The following is a 21,629-nucleotide window of genomic DNA, read 5'->3' as shown; positions in this document are numbered from 1 at the left end:
ATTTTACTGGAAACTGGCTAATCCAGTTATCAGCAGAGCTTCATTTGTTTATCCTCTGGAGGGTAATGCAGATATTCCAATTTGCCCCATGGCCAAGTCTCCTGAAAACTTAGTTTACCTTAACAACATGTCTTCACGGGCCTCTGACTCTTTTAACAGATCACCTTGAAAAGAGATCTCAGAAGAGCTCTTGTATAAATATAGTTTACATTTACATTAATAGCACCACATCCCATAAAAAATCCCCCTAAGCCTTACACAGTTTGTGCTGCTTGTTAACATATGTAGCCCTGTGTATGCATGCATGATAACTCACTTTATATACAGTAGGTCTCCCCTTTACATGCAGAGCCAACGTGTAAGTTAATAAGTTACTGTTTTATTAGTATCGTGGTCAGGGATACCTCACACGCCAGAATCGAGCCTCGGTGACAGGGTCAGACCTGAACTTTGAACTGGAGCAGCTTTTAAAAGCCACATGGCAGAAATCAGCTGTGCCTCGCGGTCATTACAACATCACCGTGAACGGCACCTCTGTCCTCCCCTGCTCATCCTCAACAGATCCACGCTCCACTGCAGCTGCAGGCCAGACATAATTTTGGACAGGTGAGTGTGTGACCAATGACAAGTGTCAACAGGAACCCGCATGACACGCTGACGTGCGTGTGGGCCAGTGGGTGTGTGCGTGTGTGCGTGGGACTTTCCACAGCAGCGCGGAACCATGGCGGCAGCTACTCATGCAGAGATATTTATCGGATTAGTTTGGGGTTGATTTTGCGACAAGCAGACTTGAGATATTGAACAAATCTTAGTTATGCCGTCCCCCAGCTGGTCACCTGGCAGAGGCCATTCCTGAGGCACTGAGTGTGAGTTTATTGAATGACGTTGTCCGTTAGCACTTACATTACTAACTTATAGCAAAGGTAACATTAACTTAGCGCTTACTGTTAGCTTGTTACAATTTGTTTGCTAACTAGCACATCAGTCCTGAAGCTAACGGTAGTTGGTTGTGGTACGTGTCATGGCAGTACATTTATGCGTTAGGGAGCGGTGAATGTTGTTGTTGTTGCTGCTGACCTGGCTAATGTTCGTAGCTAACGACGAGCTAGCAAGTTACAGAGTACAGCTACCGTTAACGTTAGCTCCTCACTGTTATCAAAGTAGCTAACTCGATTCATAAGATATCAGTGGGTAAATTAACGTGATCTCTTTCCAACAGGTCTGTGTTGTCGTTGTTGTTTCTTGAGAAGCTCACCATTTGTTGTAACTTAGCATAGGTGTTACTTATCGAGCTAATGCTATCATGTTCCACCCCAGTGTAAACAGCTCAAAAATTAACCGAATTTAATGAGCTTAGGTGATAAAACTGTTCTTATGCCTATTCCTCACTCAATCATACCTTATTTGAATGCCTTAATGAACTTGCTGGCATCCAGTGCCAGTCGACAGTAACATCTGTTAAAAGACCGTACCTGTGTTTCTTAGATAGCATAGTTCCGTAACGACAGCTGATGTGTAATTTAATTTTATGCTGGTCGTTTCGAAGTTATGGCTGTGAAGCGTTAGATCATCGGATGTGTTTTTCCTACCGTTCCAGTCAACTACTGGTTTGTTTTTGTAACTTCTGGAGTTGTCGACTCAGTCACAGGAGACATCATGTCTGCATTGGTTTTTCTTGTCAAAATTACATTACCTGTGTGGAGTAAATCAGTGAAGATCTTTCAAGTTCACCTGTAAGTAAACTGCATTAGTGCTGGAATTAGTTTTCCATTAGTCAGTCTCATAAACAGTTGTTTCAGTCATTTATCAAATAGAAAGCCCAACCACTTTCTGGTCCCAGTCTCTACAATGTAAAGATTTTCTGATTTTCTTTGTTGAATATCTTTGTAAACTGGATTTGGACTGTTGGTCAACCAGCTGTTTGGAGACTTCAGCCTGGGAAACTGTGGTGCAGCAGCAATGGAAAAGCGTCCAGATAATAGTGTGTCAGCACAGGGACAGTGTGCAGATTAATTCAGAGTTAGACCTGTCTTTCTTCCTATGGTTCTTCATTTCTACCCTTGTTTCCCCTCTTATTCAGAATTGGATATGTTGCACCAGATGGAGTGGGTTTCTTCAGATGATGATCTGGGAGCATTTCTGGACGGCACCCCTCACTTATCTGAATCTCCTCAGTCGAAGCCCTCCACCACCAACATCTCGGAACATGAATTCTCCTGTCACTGTTGCTACGACATCCTAGTGAACCCCACCACCCTGACCTGTGGCCATAACTTTTGTCGCCACTGTCTGGCTCTGTGGTGGGAATCCTCTCACAAGAATGAGTGCCCAGAATGCAGGGAGAAGTGGGAAGGCTTTCCTAAAATCAACATACTGCTGAGGTATGCTTTTCACAGTGAGACCACATCAGGGCTTTAATGTTTGATTTTCTGACCCCAGTTTTCACATCTCTTTTCACGTGCAGTAGAGAACAGAGACCTGCTTTCAACTTCTAAAATGCAAGGTCCAGATATAATCTCAAATTTTGCGGTACTGTTGAAAGTGCAGTAACTGTAAAGAATAGTTAAGGCAAAGCTAACAAGCTTGACTTCACTTTCAGTGCCAGCCATTGGTACAAAATGGCTGGAACTGTTTATTGTTTTTATTATGAATCTACAAATTATTTTCTCAGTTACATTATCGTAACTGGAATTTCTGCATATAACAAAAATGTTCAAGGTGGCATCTTAAAAAAAATTCTCATATTTGAGCAACAGCCCAAAACCTAAAGATACTCAGTTTACTGTCACAGACAACTAAACAAACCAGAAAATATTCAGTCAGAGAAGCATAAACCACTGAACCTATAAATTTTTGATTAATTTTCTGTAATTTGACTTGATAGATTCACTTTAGTTATGACATAGACGTATTTTTGACATGTTGCAAAACTTCCTAAACTAAACAGTATTATTCTGTAAGTCCTCCATGAAAAAGTCATCTAATCATCTTTACATTTTTACATTTGCCTGATACAGACAGTAAAGCGACCTTGACAAAAGGAACCATAAAGGTGTTTCCTAATCTTGCTGTTCTCCAGTGTGTTGTCAGTGTGAGAGTGTTGTTTTGTAGTCCAGTTTTAGCTTTTAATTGCACTTGTTAACTTGTTGATGCTGTTCTCTCTTAGGGATGCAACTGACAAGTTGTTCAGTGAGGTCATTCAGCGGCGGAGGTTAGAGATCCAGACTAACCCCAAAATCTCCCGGAGCTTGCTGGCCTTCCAGAGGTAGTCCAGTATAATCTGTGATACAAGACGTTCTGGTGTAAAGCTTTGGGGCAGAGTGTCCTCTTAGTATGCACTTAGAGCGTAGCATTGCACTCCCTTTGACAATGATAATGGTATCCCTGTGGACTTGCCTTGTGTCTGATCTGTTCACTTGTATGTGATACCTTTTGTAGTCTGAAGAAAAGGAGCCAGCATCCATTAAATATCTACCTGTTTTTAGGTATGGTGACAACTTGGGTAGATCCAGAACAAACCAACACAAAGGAGCAGGTTTCTTCTTTTCTGGAGTCCTAACTGCACTCACATGTGTGGCTGTAAGTATTCACAAAATTCACAATACGACTCATCCGTTACCCTTCATCACCTGCCTTTCAGGTGACACTGACAGTGCGCCAGTGTCACCACTGAAAAATCAGTTTATTCATCAGATCCTGAGGCTGATTTAGTAATGAGGCACACAATAATAGCATGGAATAGCATGTTAAGTAAGCACACGTGAGGACTAACCTAACCTGCTGTGAACGCTATTTATAAGAAAATTGTGTTTTTTATTGTGAATGGTTCCACTGTGGTTTTCCTTCCTCACTGGAGAATAGAAATTATGTTGTTAAGACTCTTGACCATGTTTGGTATTTTTCTGTGATTTTGCTGTGAGTGAAAGTGTTGTAAATATGTACGATGTTAAACAAACCAAATGCTGAGCAAAATTGTAATGAGTTTGCAACATTGGTTTGGCCACCACAGTAGCGAATGAAGAGGTCAGTTGTTCATTATCTTGTAGACAGACTGTGTTTATTTTGTCCATGTGGCACCTGAGAGCAACGTAACTGTGTGTTTTGCCACGTGGCAGTAAATTTGTGTGTGTGGGTGAGTGTGTTGCTTGGAAAATGTAGATAGATTACAGCATGGTCTTGTTTTTGACCACAGGTTATAAATGAATATCATGATTGAACCAGGTCAGGTAAATAAAGAGGGACTGAGCCTGTGTGCAAAGCATCAGTTTCATTTTGGATGCTTTTGACTGTGTTGTCTTTGACTCACTTTGATGTGTGTATAATAGCAATAATAATATTAATATGATTCAAATAATTTACAGTTTTTATCAAATCATTCTAAAATTTAAGAGCAGATTTATATATTTAGTTCTGCTCCGACCAGTCATGCTGCTGCAAGTTTAAGTTTAAAACTTACAGAGAAAGTGGATGTACTGAAGGCCAAACCAGAGCTGGGAACTGCCCGTGTCAGTATGGAAAACAGGCGTTCACGTGTTTGTTAATATCTGTGCGTTTCCAGGTGATGGTGCTGGTATATCACTGGAGCTGTGGTGTAGTTGACCAGCACGACCCGTTGATCAGTAAACCTGTGTCTCGCTGGACGCCGGAGGATGTTGTGTCCTGGCTGGATCACTTGGGTCCCTGGGCCCAGCTGTACAGAGAACCCTTCCAGCAGGAGAACGTCAATGGGAGGTAGATAAATTACACAGTCTATTATGTCAGTGCCGTGTTTGTTGGTTTTGCTTGTTCTTAAGCCATATTTGTTTACCATATCTTTCACCTGCAGTACTGTAGCACCTTGTTCGTCATTGAGGTTTAGACTTGCACAGACCAGCGTAAGGGTCTGATCAGGTAACGGGTGTTTTGCAGGTTCCAAACGTGAGGTGCAACACAGAAGAGCAGTGCAGTGCAAAACAGCTTAGATGAAAATCTCAAGTGCTGCACTGATTTACCTCCAAGCCTGCCCACCTTCAGCTCAGTATATCCAGAAACAGCCAGCACTAGTTTCTCCTTTATGATTGTTGTTTCCATGCATGCAAGGTGCCAGAGCGTGTTAGCAAGGTGCAAAATGCTTACTATCCATAGAAAATACTGGGAAAAAGACGCCTCTCGTTGCAATAAACTGCATTCTGTCTGCTTGGGTCCTAAGTAGGTAGAGAGTGTTACAGCTCATGTGGTAGGTCATCATATTCATTCCATGTGATGTTGGTTTCTTTGCTTTAGGCTACTGTTGATGCTGGGGGATGAAGAGTTGTTAAAACCTCCTTACAGTATAGAAAATCAGGCTCATCGTCGGGCTGTTCTGGCTGAACTGGACAGAGTCAAGACCCTGGGGGTCAAACCTCCGCAGAACCTGTGGGAGTACAAGGTAAAGAGTCTGCTCTGCTCCAGAACTTTGACTGATGAATGAAGAAAGCAAAACTGACAATAAGCCATTTCAGAGCTCTAAATGTTACATCTTTGGTCTGCAAATATTTGTCCTATTGTGGTTAACGTCCATGCTGGTAGTGCTTTTAATACTACACATTCTGTTTGCTGGTACTGCTGACAAATGTCGCTCTTTCTGTGAGTGTGTCTGTTATATTTCTTACATGTGTGACTAAATGACTTTCCACTTAACTCTGTATACTGGTATTTCTTTCACTTTCAACCAGGATGCTAATGCGGGCAAGTCTCTGTTCTTGCTCTATGCACTGAAGCGCTCCCCTCGTCTCACACTGTTCTATCTGTATTTATTCGACTACTCGGAAACCTTCCTGCCCTTCCTGCACACCTGCTGTCCAGCCATCAGGGACATCGACCAGCCAGTGGAGATCAGCTTCCTGAACGCACAGGTGACACTTTGCCAGCTAACAGTTTCATTAAATGTGTTTAAGCGTAAACATGGCTTTATGGTGGTACTTTATACTTTAACAGAGGAAGGTGACCTGGATCCACCATCTTGTTCATTTTGATGTCCCTAAAAATTAAAGAACCAAAACTAGTAACATTTTTAGTCCACTTCTTTTTGTGAGTAAAGTTTAGATAGCTTCATAAAAGAGCTGGGTCCTGTGGTCTTTGGTAAATTTACACAGCCAGGAGGAAATGTCTTCGTTGGGGACTATTTCCAGCCACACATTTGTTGCGCTAGTTAGTTATTGTGGCAGCAGGTGGATTTATATGGAATTGGCTCAAAATAAGCTGCAGTCCCTGTGTTCATGGTAACGAAAAAACATGTCAGCCCCTGTAGTGTGGCTCTTTGATGTGTCTGTAATAGTTTTGGGACAACAATGAAGCTCTGTGGCACAAAGGAATAATCCAGCTTGGGGTAAATATACTGCTGCTTTTAATGGGATTTGTTCTAATTTTCCACCTGCTTTTATGGTGAACAGAGGCGGTGGATCCAGGTCACCTCCCTCCATGTTCTTCTTGACACATGCTCACACTGTAAAAATAGCATAAAAAATTGGAATATTTGGCCAAACTTGAGAAAAGCATTATGTTGACAGTGATAACAAATATCATAGAATTAACATTTGCAGGTGTTGAGGTAACAGATTTTCTATATGTCACAGTATCATGGAGATCTTACTTAAAAAAAAAAAAACTTTTGCTCATCATTACTCAACATTAATCACTTCTTAAATGTCATTGTCTGTTTTCTATGACTTTGCTGTGTTTTTCAGTTGGAGCCCAGTTGGCGACAGTGGGCCGAGTTTCTGGTAAAATACCTCCTGCTTCCATACCAGCTGATAGCAGAGTTTGCTTGGGACTGGCTGTCCGTCCACTACTGGACATCTCGCTTCATTATTGTTAACACCATGCTGCTGTCTGTGCTGGAAGGCTGTGCCCTGTGGAGACTCTGGACAAGAGCCACCATCAGGTAGACATAGTGGGAAGACTTACACACGGTAGAGATGCTCAGATTGATTGGCAGCCAATTAATTGTAATACTGGCTGTATTACTTGTGTCATATTGCCAACCATTTCCTCTACTTCAGCTGTAGCCTGCTCTTCTTAGCTGTGTGTTGAGATTGCAGTAGGTGGATAGCAGCAGCCTGTGCCGTGCATGTTGGTTTTACTGGAGGTAGCTGGGAGCAAAACATTGATGTTACTGAGCAGCTTGCTGTCTGAAAGCACCTGAAAGATTTGTTGCTGTGTTCTGCCTTCAGGTTTCACTGTGTTTTACAAACTGAAACATTTCAGATATACTCTAACTAGTGACACTCACATATGTGGGACAGACAACAGTAAAATAAGGTCCTCACGGGCAGGATGTTATCTTACAGGTTGGCTACATACAATAACATGTATCTTCCACTCTCCTTAGGTCTCTACCCCGCAAGATGTGGAACCACTTGTGGAAGATGTTATCTCAGGGGTTTGTCTTTGCCCTCCTGTGGCCTTTCATCCCTCAGTTTGTGTGCAACTGCTTCTTCTACTGGGCTCTTTACTTCAGTCCTATTATTAATATAGACCTGGTGGTCCAGCAGCTAATGCACCCAGAAACACAAGCACTGTAACATACTGCATGCAGTCAGGGCCCAATTAATGCCATACGCATTCGCAGCAAATAAAATAGCCAGAAATCCTGTTCCTGCAGAGGAGAACTGTTTATCTTTGGCAGTAAACTCTCAGAGGACTGGTGTATTTGCTGTTGGAAGAGAAGTTTTCTTGCTTCCTTGTTTCTCTCTTGGACAGCTGCCATGTGGATCAAAAGAGGCATCAAGCTATTGTATGAGAAGCAAAACTAACAAGACGAGAAGCAATGAAAGTTCTATGATATATATGATCAGGAGAGATTACCGCAGTGATCTCTGTGTGTGTACAGTGTAGTCGTAAACTGCATTGCCTGACTGGTCCAGAGGGCAGTTGATAAGTCAAATGATAAGTCATAAGTTCCAACACTGGTGGTGGTGAAGGTGAATTGGTGAAGTTTTCTGATAGCTTTGTGGCACTGAGATGGCTGTGGACTTCTTTAAGCATATATTGACTTGGCTTTCGAGGTAGAACAAACCAGGTTTGATATATTCAGATGCTATAAAGTCTCACTTTGACAGAAATTTGTCCAACCTTATTATACACAAATTTTAATCTTCTTTGGGTCATCACTTGGTGCTGCACAGCTGTCTGAAAATTCATTCTGCAAGGTTTGTAAACATGATTGTTTTAGTTCTGCAGCCTGATGGGAGTGTCAGATTTTACAGTTGATTCAAGGGAGAAAACAACATCTTGCAATACATGTGGCACTTAGAAATGCCCTTAATTTTGTTTGAGATTCTGAAACATATCTTTTTCTAATTATCAAGATTTTAAGGAGAAACTGTCCATTGCAGATATTATTTGCTGGTACTGCTGACAAATATTGCTTTGCACATTTTTTTTATTGTTCAAAATTGTTGTTGTTGTTGTGTTAACAGAATACATTACCATGTGATGGGAGGTTGAAGCTAATCAAAGAACTTTTATTTTTTACATAGTTCATTTGCACTTAAAAGTTCTACACTGTGATTTTGTTTTTCAGTGTTCTCTGATGACAAAGGAAAAAAATAAAGATTTTTACATGATGTTATCCTCTTGTGTGGATGTTTCTATTTGTTAGTAATTACTGGACAACTTAAATGTAGTGAGGATGTTTTGGTTTATTACAGCCAGAGTGATAATATAGATAGATAGATAGATATACTTTGTTGATCCCAGGCTGGGAAATTGCAGTGCAGCAGCAGCAGCAATACACACAACAACTATGATGATTTAAACTTCAGAAAGAGAAACATCACTTTCTGAACAAGTGCCTACCTGTGCAGGAGCGCTCCTACACTGATTTTACACCTTTTATATACAGATGTTAATAAGGGTCTGAGAAGTGCAGAAGAAATAAATGAATATGGATTAAAATACATGTGATAAATAAATTGAATCAGAACGTATTTAATTTAGGTGAGCAGTGTGCCAGTTCTACGAGGAAAATGCTTATATATTTGTAGTGTTATTATTAGCTTCTCTGTCACTTGCACTTGAATTGAACCAATTTGTATGTCGAAAGGTCCTTATAAATAAAGTTTGATCGATTTAAATCTTTAGAACGACCGTCACCGCCCTCTAGTGACAGCCCTGCGGACGTAACAACTTAGGGACTGTCTCAAAAGTGCACGTCAAACTACACACGCAAAATTATAAACAGGAGTTATTGAGCCCGGTTTCGCTCACCTTTATCGTACGCATATCTACATACCAATCCTATTTCTTACCTGGGTTAGCATGACAGCGTTAAACGTACGGCACGTTTTCTTTTTGTTTTTTTTTTAACGGATTACAGCACTTTGCCGTCTCTCCCTTACGTCATTGTTGCGGAAGTTAAAAGTCTACGTGGGGAAGAAAGGTTGGTCTGGGCGCGTTTGAATACCTTACACACCAACAGCATCGATGTCCAATCCAGGTTAGCACTGGCCCCTGTCAAACCAGTCTTCCTTCCCGCCCCCGTTAGGCAAATGGACGGGTCGACCCGCGACTGGGGCTTATAAATGGGACGGAGAGCCGACGACAGCCTGTAATGCTGCGCCGGGTGCGACAGTCTCTCCGGCAGGTGCTGTTTCTGATGGCCCGGAGACCCGGTCTTCTCTGCGGGGCTATCGTGCTCGGTGTCCTGCTCATATTGGCCGTCAAATTCACATGCAGGTAACAAGCCAGCAGCGTCAACCGCTTCTGTTCTTATTCTACTAACATGACCGTGCTTTTGTGATCAGGCGTACATGAGACCTCCTAAACATCAAGACCGAACAAACTGGTTAGTGACTTCTCTGACAGATGAATGCTGTGGCGTTAGTAAATCATAAACTAGCTATTCCTTATGATAATCTAGCGGCCAGTTAGGGTCTTCTAGTGGATGTGGATGTGAAACTGACGTGCACTGCAGGTTAAGAGGATTAACCAGTTCTTCAGACCGTTTAAACAGACAGCGTATTACTGCTCAAGAGTATTACCGTGTATCGTTACTTCAGTGTCAGGTTGTGGCTCCTCTGTTTTTGTGAATGACCCCGAAGACAACATTCTTAACAACCATTGCTCTCGCACTCATCTTCCACTGAAACCAGCTGTGAAGACTGAAACCTGAAGCAAATGATCTCAGACACATCCTGCTCTCATAAGCGAGTGATGGAAGAACTACTGAAGCAGTTCAATTTAGTAAAATAAATAAATAAAAGTCATACTCGCTTAGGTAGAAGTGCATATTTGTGTGTTTACAAACAGCAAGTTAATATAAAGTTAACTATTCTGCATGCCATGCCTTTAGTTTTGGTGTCATCATCATTTACACTGAAGTTTTTTCTTTCTGTAGCCGTGCTAAGAATGTGGTGGCAGCAGCTCGGCCTCCGGTGCGGTTCTTCTCTGCCGACGCTCCGGTGGTGGACCTGTACTTGGGTCAGCTAGACCAGGTGAGATTCAGAGATACCCGATGCAACACACTTGGTCAGGTGTTACTGCAATTCCCTCATCAGGTATTTAAAAAGAAACGCATGTCATGCACAGTGGTTAAGTCTACATCAGGTCTATAACGTTTTCTCTCCAGGTGGAGCGACTCAGGAGTATGGCGGAGGTATCTCTCATCTTCTTCTATGCACCGTGGTGTGCTCACTCGATGGCTGCCCGGCAGGAGTTGCAGCAGGTGGCAAAGAAGCTGGCCAAACAGGTACAGAACACCTGAAGACACAGCGAACACTCTGCAGGATTGTTTCAGTGCCAAATAGCAACCTTAACTGACACCCTATCAGATAACCACTGACAAGGTAACAGAAAACAAGGGCTTGTTGTCATGCTAACGTGTTTACCAACTTGCAAAGAGACATTAGACATCGAGGAGAGCAAATAAAGCTTATAAAGTTATTAACTTGGACAAACCTTTTCTCACCAAGGACCCCTAAACTGACACAAAGTAGACCACAGACCCTCATTTGATAACACTTTTTTCACCCAGTTCCTCCATTTGATAATAATTTTGCTTTTAGGGGTTTTATTGCAGAAGATCCGTGAAACCCATGACCAAAACAGTTATGCATTCTGTGACTGTGTTGCTCATGGATGGAATTATAGTGAAAATAAATTATTACTCCCCTTTTTGCTGTGGACCCCCTCTAGCCCCCTTAGGGACCCCTGCAGGTCCATGGACCCCACTTTGAAAACTACTGAATGTTCCTGACTGTTGGGATGTAATTCATCAGGTGCTGGTTTTAAGGCTCAGTTATAATGTAAATGAGTCAGAATAAAACACGCATGACTGAGAATGATACTGTAGCATTATCCTGTCTGTGGTCCAAAACTTGTGTGTTTCTCTCTCTCACACGCACACACACGCACACACACACACACACACACACACACACACACACACACACACACACACAGGTGCAGTTTGTGGCTGTTAACTGCTGGTGGAGTCAGGGGAAATGCAGGAGGCAAAACCGCTTCTATCAGTACCCGATCATCCATTTGTTTTATAGGAGGTAAGACTCATTCCTTCAAAGTTGTCTTAAAATTAAATAGCGGAGCTTGAATGATGGATGCATCAAAAATTTGACAGAGCAGCACGGCCGAGACTTTTACATTCTTGCCTGAAGTGATAAGATTGCCGTGGTTTAGTGAAGTCTACTTGTGGCTGCAGGATATGAATTAACAAGTGCAAGGGCGTCGTTTGTTGCATCAGTGTCTGTGCTGGTTGCAATAAGTCAGTTGGTGAAACGTCCACGCTTTCACCCAGGCGGTTGTTTTTAGCCATTCAGATTGTGATGTCAGAATCAGAATCTTCTTTATTGCCATTGTAAGTGAAGAGGTTTCACATTACTAGGACTTTGTCCTGGTGATTGGTGCATACATAGAACGTAACGAGTAACATATAATAGTAGAATAAAATAGAATTAGGTAAAACAAAATAAAATAAGATAAGTAAAATAAATATGGTTCTGGAGGTAGTCCAAAGGTGAGGTAGTGCAGGGTGGAAGTGTAGTGCAAGTAGGTGAGGTAAACAGTGCAAATGGTCAGCAGGTGGATAATGACATGAGTGGATAATGACTGAAGTAACTAAAGTGCAGAGCAGCATGTTAGTCAGTTGGTGTTCAACAGTCCAGCAGCAGAGGGGAAGAAGCTGTTCTTGTGTTGTATCCCGTCTCATGATCAGTTTACTGATTACGACCTAAACAGTGGGAACGCTCATTAAATTTCTGCCATTTCCTGTAATTTAAATTGTTATGATTTGGTTGATATAGTGGTCATCTGTCATATTTTCTTTTTTATTCTTTTCAATGTGTTTCCAGGTTTGGACCTATAGAGTACAGGGGTCCATTTGTGGCTCCATATGTGGAAAGTTTCATCCTCAGAGTCATCACACCACTCACTTACCTCCCATCCAGAGCCAAACTTAAAGAGTTCCTCTCCTATCACGAGGTATTGTTTGTCTCCAGGCCATCTGAGCGAGGGTTGACAGAAAAACGTGTAAAGAGTTACAGTTAGACAAGTTGTTAATATTAGCTCCATTTTAGGAAAGGCCTGAAAGTTTGCTGAATTGTATGTCATAGCTTTCTGTCATGTGATATGTTCTGAGCTGTTATGTCTTGTGTGCTTCTAGCCTCGAGTGGTGGGTTTCTTCCAGTTTAACTCCTCTCCTCAGCCACCGGGGTACATCACATATCTGTCCTCTGCCCTGCAGGCCCTAAGAAGGGGTGAGTAGAGATGACCCAGCGTTGAAGCCAGTTCATTCGTAAAAGGTTTGAATCCTAACCTAGATGACATGAGAAGTGTCCATGCCGCGGGAGACTTTGTCATTCCAACAGTGACGAGAGCAGCGAGCAGGCTATAAACTACAAATGAATGTGTGGTTAAATTCTGTGGTGAACCTGCAGTGTGCTTGTCTCTCTGTTTTTCTGGTGCAGATTTCCGTGGTGTTGTACGTTTTGGGGTTGTGACCAACAAAAAGGTAGCAGAGGCCATTTCACTAAAAGAAGATGAGACCATTTACCTTTATAGAAGATTAAACTCCTCTTTGGTAAGCAAGGTCGCCAGGTCATATAACACTGCTTTACAAAATGTTTGTAAATGATTGAGGATCTTTTATTCCTCCTTCTGTCAGATTTTCCCTCGAAGGGAACGCAACTTCACATCAGAGGCCATCTGCAGTTGGGTGTTTGAACACCATGAGATCATCCTCACCTGGCTGCAGCCTCCAGGAACAAAGTCCCGCCTCCTGGAACAAGAGCTGACTAAAGGTCCGGCACTGCTGCTTTTCCTGCCACACAATCCGCTCGGGTCCAGTCCCAGTCCCATACTGCAGCAGGTGAGCAGGGCTGGAATAACTCACGAAGCTCAGGATGCTCAAGGATGAAATGATTAGAATTTGGTCCCACTTGGTCAGATACTGAATTGGAAATTCTAATCTTGGGTGTCTACCTTGAAACTAGATCTTCTGTGCGGCCGGTAAATTTATGGTGTGGGATTTGTAGTCAGTTTATTCATGTGTAAACCAGATGTTTCGATGGTATTTGGTTCCAAAAGGCAGCAAGGATCTTAACTTAAATTAAGTTCTAGGAAAAACCACAACGTCCATGTCTTAGCCTTCTATTACTAATCACCAGTTCATTTCAGAATTAGGTGGAAAAAAATCTGATTATTGATTTCTTATTATTTTTATCACTCTGCTTCTTTTGTCTTCCAGGTTGCAGACATTGCTTTGCGTTATCATTCCTGTGACAACAATAACCGCTCCAGCTTGGAGAAAAGTTTCACCTCCCACTTGCGGTGCTGCCAGTCAGTCCTTCTCTCCGAGTCCAGTACGAGTGTGTGTGAGGTGTGCCTCAGCTTGTCACGGTCGCTCCTGACCAGCTCCTCCTTATGCTGCTCGTTCCCCTCCATGGCTCGAGGAGGAGACGTGTCGCGCTCTCATCTCAGACGCTGCTGCCTGCACCAAGAATCTGTCACCGTGTCCATAAATGCCCCAAACTCAGTGGGCTGTAGCAACTTTCTGAACAGCTACAGCCCCTTTAGTCAATACAGTGCCTGCTGCAGAAAAATAGAACCTCACCTCAATGAATCACAAGCCAAAGAGGAGGAGCCAGACATGCAAAGAGTTCCCCTTACGCCTCCCTCTTTGTCCATCCCTCCATCCTCTGGCCTTCAGCAGGGAGGAGAAGGCATCACGGGGCTCCGGTGTCAGACCAACAGGACGCTCAGGTTTTATGTGCTGGATGTTGCCCTGAACTGGCCTCTGGCGGTGAGGCTTGGAGCAACAGGCAACAGAAGTGCTTCTCTTCACCAGGAGTCTGGTGCACAAGGCGATGGGAGCGGCGACGGGTCGTTTGCAGCTATTGTGAACCTGAAGGATGAGGTTCATTATGTGCTCCACCGCAGCCCGGCAAAGTCACTGACAGAGTCTCTGGGTAAGACTAGGAAAGCATTTCACTCAAGGCTGGTTTAAGTGTTGAATGAGTTCATAGGTGTTCCAAACAGCCACACTCACAGGTGGGCTGAAAAGGCTGCTGCCATAAGGAGGAATGAGATGCAATGAGCATCCAAATGGTGTTAACAGCACACACGGACGCTGTCTCTAAGCGTGGCATTCATGCTGTTGCACAGTGACTGAGATATTTTTGTACAGCTTGAGAGAAACTGGTCAATCACTGCATGAGGTGGGCGTGTGAATTCCAGAAAGTCACAAAAAACTGTGAAAAACTCTCTCCCTCCTTAAAAAAAGTGAAAGAAATTAGCCATTCAATATCCTATAGTACAAAAGTGACGTGTAATGCCTTTAAAATCTGTGTGCACTTGTGTTTTAAGGCTGCCACTGTGTCCATCACTTTTGCTAAACTCCAGATGCATTTTGGAAGCGTGAGCTAAATCCCTCCAAGTTGGATGCAGCAATGGTTTGTGTCATTTTTGCGTTAAATTTAAGGAGGTCTGATTAGTGAGTCGTTTCCATTTCTGTTTTGATTTACAGATTCTGTGTACAAAATCTGGTGCTAATTCAACATATCACCAAAGAAAGACAAAACAACAGTTCTGCATGTTGTACAGATTGGCCCGTGTGGCTTACTTTCGTGGTGTTTTTGCATACTGAACATTTGCAGATGTTTTAAGTGAAAAGTCATCGTAAAGAGATTTCCAGTGAAAGTGGACACGGGCTGTTGTGGCCTTCAAAGCTCTATGGGAGAGTCGAAATTTTAACGTTGAGCTTAACAATGGCAATTTTGATTATTGATATCATTGATTGATTTGACATAATGATTTCATGGTGATCTGTATGTTAATGTAACTGGCACAAGCTGCTCGTCCACCACGCTGCTACCTGTAACTGCCGCTAAATTATTTACAATACGTCAAGTCTTGTCTGTACCCGTGTTGGCATTTTGGTTTCACCCGAATATCATTTAATATTTATATGCTTGTCCAAATTAAGAAAGTCATCTTGAAATTATGAAGATTATTTTTCCTCTCTGTAGCTGTTTAGCTGTTTGTGCCAGAAGTTCCTGGATGGTTTTAATGACGTCACAGCGATCTTATAAATGTCTGTTACATTCTCTTCGTAGCACATCAGCTGGTTAAAAATACTGCTGTATCATTCTAATTTTCTCTTCTCGTCGCATGTGAATCCCATTAAAGAGACCTTCATCAGGAACTTCAGCGCTCCATACAGCCGCTTGCAGAGACACCTGGTGGGAGAAGAAGACAGGAAAGGAAGGGAGGGGGAAACCGGGCATCCGGACGATCACCAGCACTCGGCCCCACGGCCCCTCGTCACAGAACTGACCACTTCCTCCTTCCTGCCTTCCGTCATGGACCTCCAGAAGGTGAGAAAAGACTCTGCTTCAGTTCCTCTCACCCTTCAGCATTTTAGGTGCCGTCCCAGACCAGCAGAAGTCGAATGGAAGTAAATCACGCAGCCTTCTGTAACTTGTGTGACTTGTCGCACTCCAGTAAACTTGAGTGTTTTCTCTTGTAGGATGTGCTGCTATTTTACTACACTCAGTGGTGTGGATTTTGCTCCGTTCTCAACCACGTCATCATCCAGCTGGCCAGACTATTGCAGGGAAACAGCACCATCACTGTTGCCAGGTACGGCATGTGTACGTGTGACTCAGGCAGTGTGTTTGATATGGATTTATTGTTGAAATTGTGTTTTCATTGCTGTGCAAAACAAGCTTTCATTAACAAGTCACTGCAAGTTCCTCCTTTTAAAGAAAACTAATATTGCCACATTTTCTCTGTCTAGGGTGAATGTTGCTCGTAACGACCTTCCATGGGAGTTCATGGTGGATCGAGTTCCTTCTATAATTCTCTTTCCCAAATACAGGTGAGAGACACAGCCAGTGAGACATTTGGCTGCCAATGGCCTCTGATCTGCTCTGTGGTGACTGCTGGAAAATGCTGGAAACTATTTCAATAATCGATTATTTTCTCAGCTTTTTAATCTTTTCACATGTGAGGATTTACTATTTTTTGTTCTCTTCAGTGTAAAGTTGATCTCTTCAAATAAAAAAGATTGCACTCGGGACTGGAAGAACGTATGATGGGCATTTTATCAGCCAATTAGTTTATCAAAAAGATACAGTTAGCAGATTAAGTGACAGCAAGTGAAGCGTTGGTTGCAGCTGCAGTTCAACGTGACATGCAGTAACCTCCAGAGTGGTAACTGTAACAAGCTCGCTGCTGTCATTAAGTACATCCTGCCTAAAGGGAAACAGATAAGCAGTTTTGGCGCACATTAAACAAGAAGAAAGACGGACATTTAAAAAATAGCGTTTCAGCAAGATATTATCAATGAAGTTGGACGGAATTGTTTTAACTCTTCTTTTCTCTTGTTCCTGTTTCTCTTCAAGAAAACAATTTAGTGTGAAGTTTCCTGACAACCTGCCCATCACGTTGCCCAACCTCCTTCGCTTCATCCTGCAGCACTCCGGCTCTGTACAATATGCAGACAAACCAGTGACATCTTCCAGAGAGGCGGAGGATCCGGGACCCGGTGCCATCTTCCGTGCCGAGTTTCTGGCCCTCCAGCATGAGGTTGAAACGCTGCGTCATGCCCGCGAACGTCTCTCCCAGCAGCTGGCGCAGCTGTGGCGTGACAACCGGCGACTAACGTTTGACACTCGCGACTTAGCGTCCCAGAATGCACAGCTGCAGCAGGAAAGGGAGAGCTTAGAGGAGCAGCACCGGGAGAAAAGCCGGCAGCTCGGGGAGGCGGTGAGACGGCTGCAGGAGCTGGCAGACACCTCTGAAAACCTGCTGAACGAGAACACACTGCTCAGGGTCCTGCTGAGGGCGCTGAAGGACAGGACGGAGGCTAAAGAGCAGGCGGAGGTGGAGAGGAAGGAGGCGGAACAGAAAAGAAGCCATATGGCCTCTTGACCAAAAGTCTGCAGGGAATCCTGAGAACAAGTGAAGAACAAGAGAGAGGAAAGAGGGCCCGGAAGTGAAGGGAAAACGATGGGGGAAGAAAAGCTGTGGCATGTGGTGAAACAGGAGGGATTGTCGAGCTAAATGAAGCTGAAACGAGGAGGTCGTGTGAAACCCATCGGGCGACGGCCTGATAAATGTTGTAATAAGAGACAATGAGGAGGAATGACACTTATGACCCGAAGAAAAACTAAAACTGCTGCTAAATCCAGACAGAAGTAAAGAAACACTTAAACGGATAAAAGAGGTGGATAAGCAGTGAGGGAAGCAGCAGTGTTTGTCAGAGACAGAATGATACGTTTAAGTGCTGTGATAACAGTGGGATTATCCACTCCGAGGAACACACCAGTCTGGGAATTAAGTGCCAACTGTCCAGGTTTAAACTACTCAGTTCTGATGCTGTGCTTGCAAAAATTAAATGTTTGTTGTAGGATGCTGACGTAACCTGAGTTGATCGTACTACACGGACCCTGCAGCCAGCATCTCAGCCTTCTCTGGATTACTGTAAATTCTCTGATCAAAGCCGGTGTTGAAATAATGGCCAAGTCTTAAATAATAGCCAGCTGTGTGGCTATTATTGTGAGCTGTGTTGTACTCGCCAGTCTGCTGCTCTCACTTCTTTTTTTGATAGAACTAATTGTTTTAAACTAATAATTAATTCCAGTCTTTCCCTCGTTCCCGTTTGAAGTTAGCATAAACAAAACTCAACACTCCTCGATGTTTTTCACATTCAAATCTTTACCTGTTAAACAACGGAATTTTTATTCACGTTGGCTTAAAATCATCTGCAGGGAAAAATAAGGGAAACAGGAACATCTGATATGATCTGATGGAAGCAGCACTATGGAGGAAAAAGGTGGACATTGAGCCGAACAAACCAGGAGAACAAGAAGTAAACATGGAGGAGGTTCTGAGAATTTACAGTATGTGCTCACCTGCATGACCACAGGTCAGTGAGGACCAGTTTGGCTGCAGGGACAGAAGGCTTCTTATGAGACTTGACTTATTTAATACTGAAGATGCGGCACCTGCTCACCGATCTGCAGGTGAGCATAAGAGCACTTGAAATAATTTGCAAGGTTTTTTTTTTTCCTTTTTTTTGTTTTTGAAGGGGATGTGGTTCTTTTGTTAAACTGATCTATTTTTACAGGAATCATTGAATCACTAAAATATAATTTCTACGTAACTATTCAGGTATTAAGAATGAGATGCTGCAATTATTTACATGTGAAATATTGCACCTGTTTTTACTGATTAAAAATCTTCCATCTTATTGTCCTCCTGTGTTTTCAGTGTGGTTGCTGTCTGCCGTTGTGAGTTAAACTAAAGTTTATTTTGTGTTTGGCTTTCGGAAATGACACGTGGTTTAGTGTTCTGTGCAACAGGGAACAAAACAGATTCACGCATTAGTACATTAAATATTTAAGCTGCAATGGTTTCATTTTCCTAATAGCAGACACAGAGGGTGTGTTCAATGTCTCATGTCACTCCAGATTTTCTAACTACTTGGAGGCAGATGTTTGTTAACAGACTTACTTACACACAGCAGACATGAATCATTAATGTTTGTTTGCACTTTTGTTTCTGGCCACTAATTTTAAACAGATGAATATTATCTGCGCAGTTAATTTGATGAACTTGAAAAATTAACTTCAATGACTTTGAAACACACACACAAAGACCTCGTTGTTGAACTGTGTGACGTTCCTCCATTAACCATAGCTGAAAATATTATCTTAAAATGCACTCCTGTTTGATAGCATTTGCTTAAAAAACAACTATGCCCAATTGTTAAGGCTTTTATTAAAAAAGGTAATTTTACATTTGTGACCCATTTCATAAGATTTTTGTCCTCTGTGGGCTTGTCGCTGATCATCTTCTCTTGAGGTCTGCTGGGTAAAATCAAGAAAAAGTCCAGCCTTATCGTTTGAGTGTAGACTGAGATTTCTGAGCCAGTCACGGTGAAACACACTGCTGACGTTCAGCAGAGAGTCCGAGTCAGATTTGATTTGGAGCAGCAGGACCACGTGCTGCTAATTTCAGTCCTAATGGATGGGCTTTTTGTTTTTTGTCCTCTGGGCCACAGATGCAAACCAGCACACATTTTTACATGCTGCAGTTTTTAAAAACACTAAAACTGCGCACACTCTTTGCCCTCACTCTCTCTATATTTAAAGAAAACAAAAACTGATTGATTTTTATGAGGTTAACTGTTAAATGACTACTCGATGAAACCCTGTTTATTTAAAACATGTAGGTTATGTTGAAGAATTAAATTTGTTGAAGTCTTAAGTTTACCATAATCACATTTATGTAAATCTTCATCAGTGTATTGAACACCAACTTGCACACAAAGATGATGAAGATAGCATTTCTCTGACGGCTGTGACTCACAAAGACAAAACTAAAAACCTAATTATGATCATGTTAGAAGTTGCATTTCGAAGGAGCTGGGAACCAGGGGCTCTACGGCTGTTATAAAATGTTTTCCACGCCTGCCTGGTCTGTAATAGGGTTGGGTCAGTGAAGTTAATTCCAGAAATCTTATGACTCCTCGGGAAGTAAACAAGGTTGGCAGGGAAAGCGTCGCCCACACTGGGAAAACTGTCCTCTCTGCAGCCAAACCTTCGTCCACACACGCTGTAAGTACGCTGCCTTATCAGAACCCGTTAGGATTCAGTCGTTAAACTGATCGCGTTGGTCTTTAGAGGATATTAGAGGGCATCTGTTAGATTTTAAACCAAGATCACTATACTGTTTAAGTCTTTATACTGGGGAGGAGTGTGTGTTTAATGAAGACTTACAGGTGTGAGTGTTGATTTGTGAATGACCACAAATGTGTTTTCCTGTACAAACACACGAAAACGTGAAGTATCTCAGATTCAAGGTTCAAGATGTTTGTTGCCATGTAGTTTAAAATCCAACCCAAACCTTTTGTTTTTTTTCACACACATTTAAATCTTGTTTTTATTTGTGCATCGTGGATTTGTCTCTAATATGCACATGCTGAAGCGTGTATTTACTGACATCTTTGATATGAATTGTTCACAGGAACAATGGCAAATGCACAAGTGCCTGTTGGTGAGTCCGACTGTGCTTTGGAGGAGTCCAGTTACAGTAGAATACCTGCACACCAGCTGGTTGTTCTTCATGATAACATCAGCTTTAACTGTCTTAAACATAATGGAAACCGTCGTTCTTTCCACCACTCCGTCCTCACCGTTTCTGTCTTCTCCATCCTCATTTTGACTAGTGACAGTCGGCCGGTTGGGAGACAATCCGGTTCAGATAGCCTGTCCCAGGTGCCATCAGACAGTACTGTCCAAGGTGGACTACACTCCTGGTTTGCTCACTTACCTTTTCTGTGGAGGACTCTTCTTCTGCGGGTAAGAAGGAGTAGTTATACTTTTCACACAGACGAAAAAGTCTGTCAAAAATGTGTTGTATTTAACGACCGATCGTGACGTTCTCGCTGCTGTCCTCTCCAGCTTCGTTTTAGGTTGCTGTCTCATCCCTTTCTGTGTGGACCGTCTGCGAGATGCCAAGCACACCTGTCCTACCTGCAAGACTGTACTCGGCGTGTATAAGCGCTTATAGCTGACATTAGAGCTGCAGCGATTAGTCTACTGACAGAAAATTAATGCTAATATTAACTTTTTTACTTTATTTTTTTTAAGCAACAAAGCCAAACATTGGCTGGTTTTGTGCTTCTTGAATGTGGGGACTTAATTTTTTTTGCTATATGTGATTATGAACTGAAAGCTCTGGATTTTGGGCCTCCAGTCAGGTGAAACATCACGTCTGAACACGTCACCTTGGCCTCTGAACACCTACGCACAGCATTTTTTAAATATTTTCATTTTTTTTATTTTATAATGTTTTATTGGCAAGATGACTAATCAAGAAAATAGGATCGATTAGTTTCAGCTCTAACTGATGTGATTTCTCTGTAGTCAAACATCCATCATCAGTTTCCTCCTGAATGAACCGCTTTTCAGTTCTGAAACCTTACTTATCCTGAACCTGACAGTAATTAACTCTGGCTCTGACACTGTTTTGTTCTCATGCCTTCTATTCAGATGTTACTTTATGCCCAAAGAGCTTTACAAAGTTAGAAACACACGGTGTTCACTTACTTTTCATAACGTCACGACGATTTTGTCACTAAACTCGTT

The 21,629-nt window shown here is 42.5% G+C and overlaps 2 protein-coding genes across 5 annotated transcripts; both read left to right on the top strand.

Annotated features, from left to right (window-relative positions):
* Positions 1-450: 450 nt before the first annotated feature.
* LOC124050004 (bifunctional apoptosis regulator-like) lies at positions 451-8,590 on the top strand. 3 transcript variants are annotated; one of them, XM_046372172.1, is made up of 9 exons: positions 451-606; positions 2,081-2,381; positions 3,167-3,265; positions 3,486-3,579; positions 4,559-4,731; positions 5,263-5,407; positions 5,694-5,873; positions 6,705-6,901; positions 7,349-8,590. In XM_046372172.1, the coding sequence occupies exons 2-9, from the start codon at positions 2,089-2,091 to the stop codon at positions 7,539-7,541; spliced, it is 1,374 nt and encodes a 457-aa protein (XP_046228128.1). In that variant the 5' UTR covers positions 451-606; positions 2,081-2,088; the 3' UTR covers positions 7,542-8,590. The 3 variants fall into 3 exon arrangements, with proteins under 3 accessions (XP_046228128.1, XP_046228124.1, XP_046228137.1); XM_046372168.1 differs by lacking the exon at positions 451-606 and adding an exon at positions 652-866; XM_046372181.1 differs by lacking the exon at positions 451-606 and adding an exon at positions 1,711-1,733.
* Positions 8,591-9,276: 686 nt separating this feature from the next.
* On the top strand, positions 9,277-18,732 carry txndc11 (thioredoxin domain containing 11). Of its 2 annotated transcripts, XM_046372164.1 has the most exons (14): positions 9,277-9,400; positions 9,506-9,696; positions 10,358-10,454; positions 10,589-10,708; positions 11,422-11,519; positions 12,327-12,456; positions 12,638-12,731; positions 12,942-13,054; positions 13,139-13,342; positions 13,721-14,441; positions 15,661-15,848; positions 16,001-16,113; positions 16,271-16,351; positions 16,878-18,732. In XM_046372164.1, the coding sequence occupies exons 2-14, from the start codon at positions 9,572-9,574 to the stop codon at positions 17,404-17,406; spliced, it is 2,613 nt and encodes an 870-aa protein (XP_046228120.1). In that variant the 5' UTR covers positions 9,277-9,400; positions 9,506-9,571; the 3' UTR covers positions 17,407-18,732. The 2 variants fall into 2 exon arrangements, with proteins under 2 accessions (XP_046228120.1, XP_046228113.1); XM_046372157.1 differs by having other exon boundaries at positions 9,367-9,696.
* The last annotated feature ends 2,897 nt before the right edge of the window (positions 18,733-21,629 follow it).

Source organism: Scatophagus argus, chromosome 2 (genome assembly GCF_020382885.2).
Source record: "Scatophagus argus isolate fScaArg1 chromosome 2, fScaArg1.pri, whole genome shotgun sequence".
NCBI classification, from domain to species: domain Eukaryota; kingdom Metazoa; phylum Chordata; class Actinopteri; family Scatophagidae; genus Scatophagus; species Scatophagus argus.
Note: the sequence above shows the minus strand (reverse complement) of the source record. Positions and strands in the feature narration are given on the sequence as shown.

Coding starts and splice junctions, on each gene's coding strand:
- txndc11 (XM_046372164.1), top strand. CDS start 9,572: ATGCTGCGCCGGGTGCGACAGTCTCTCCGGCAGGTGCTGTTTCTGATG. Junction 10,709..11,421: donor CAAAGAAGCTGGCCAAACAG/GTACAGAACACC, acceptor ACACACACACAG/GTGCAGTTTGTGGCTGTTAA. Junction 14,442..15,660: donor GTCACTGACAGAGTCTCTGG/GTAAGACTAGGA, acceptor ATCCCATTAAAG/AGACCTTCATCAGGAACTTC.
- LOC124050004 (XM_046372172.1), top strand. CDS start 2,089: ATGTTGCACCAGATGGAGTGGGTTTCTTCAGATGATGATCTGGGAGCA. Junction 3,580..4,558: donor CTGCACTCACATGTGTGGCT/GTAAGTATTCAC, acceptor GTGCGTTTCCAG/GTGATGGTGCTGGTATATCA. Junction 5,408..5,693: donor AGAACCTGTGGGAGTACAAG/GTAAAGAGTCTG, acceptor ACTTTCAACCAG/GATGCTAATGCGGGCAAGTC.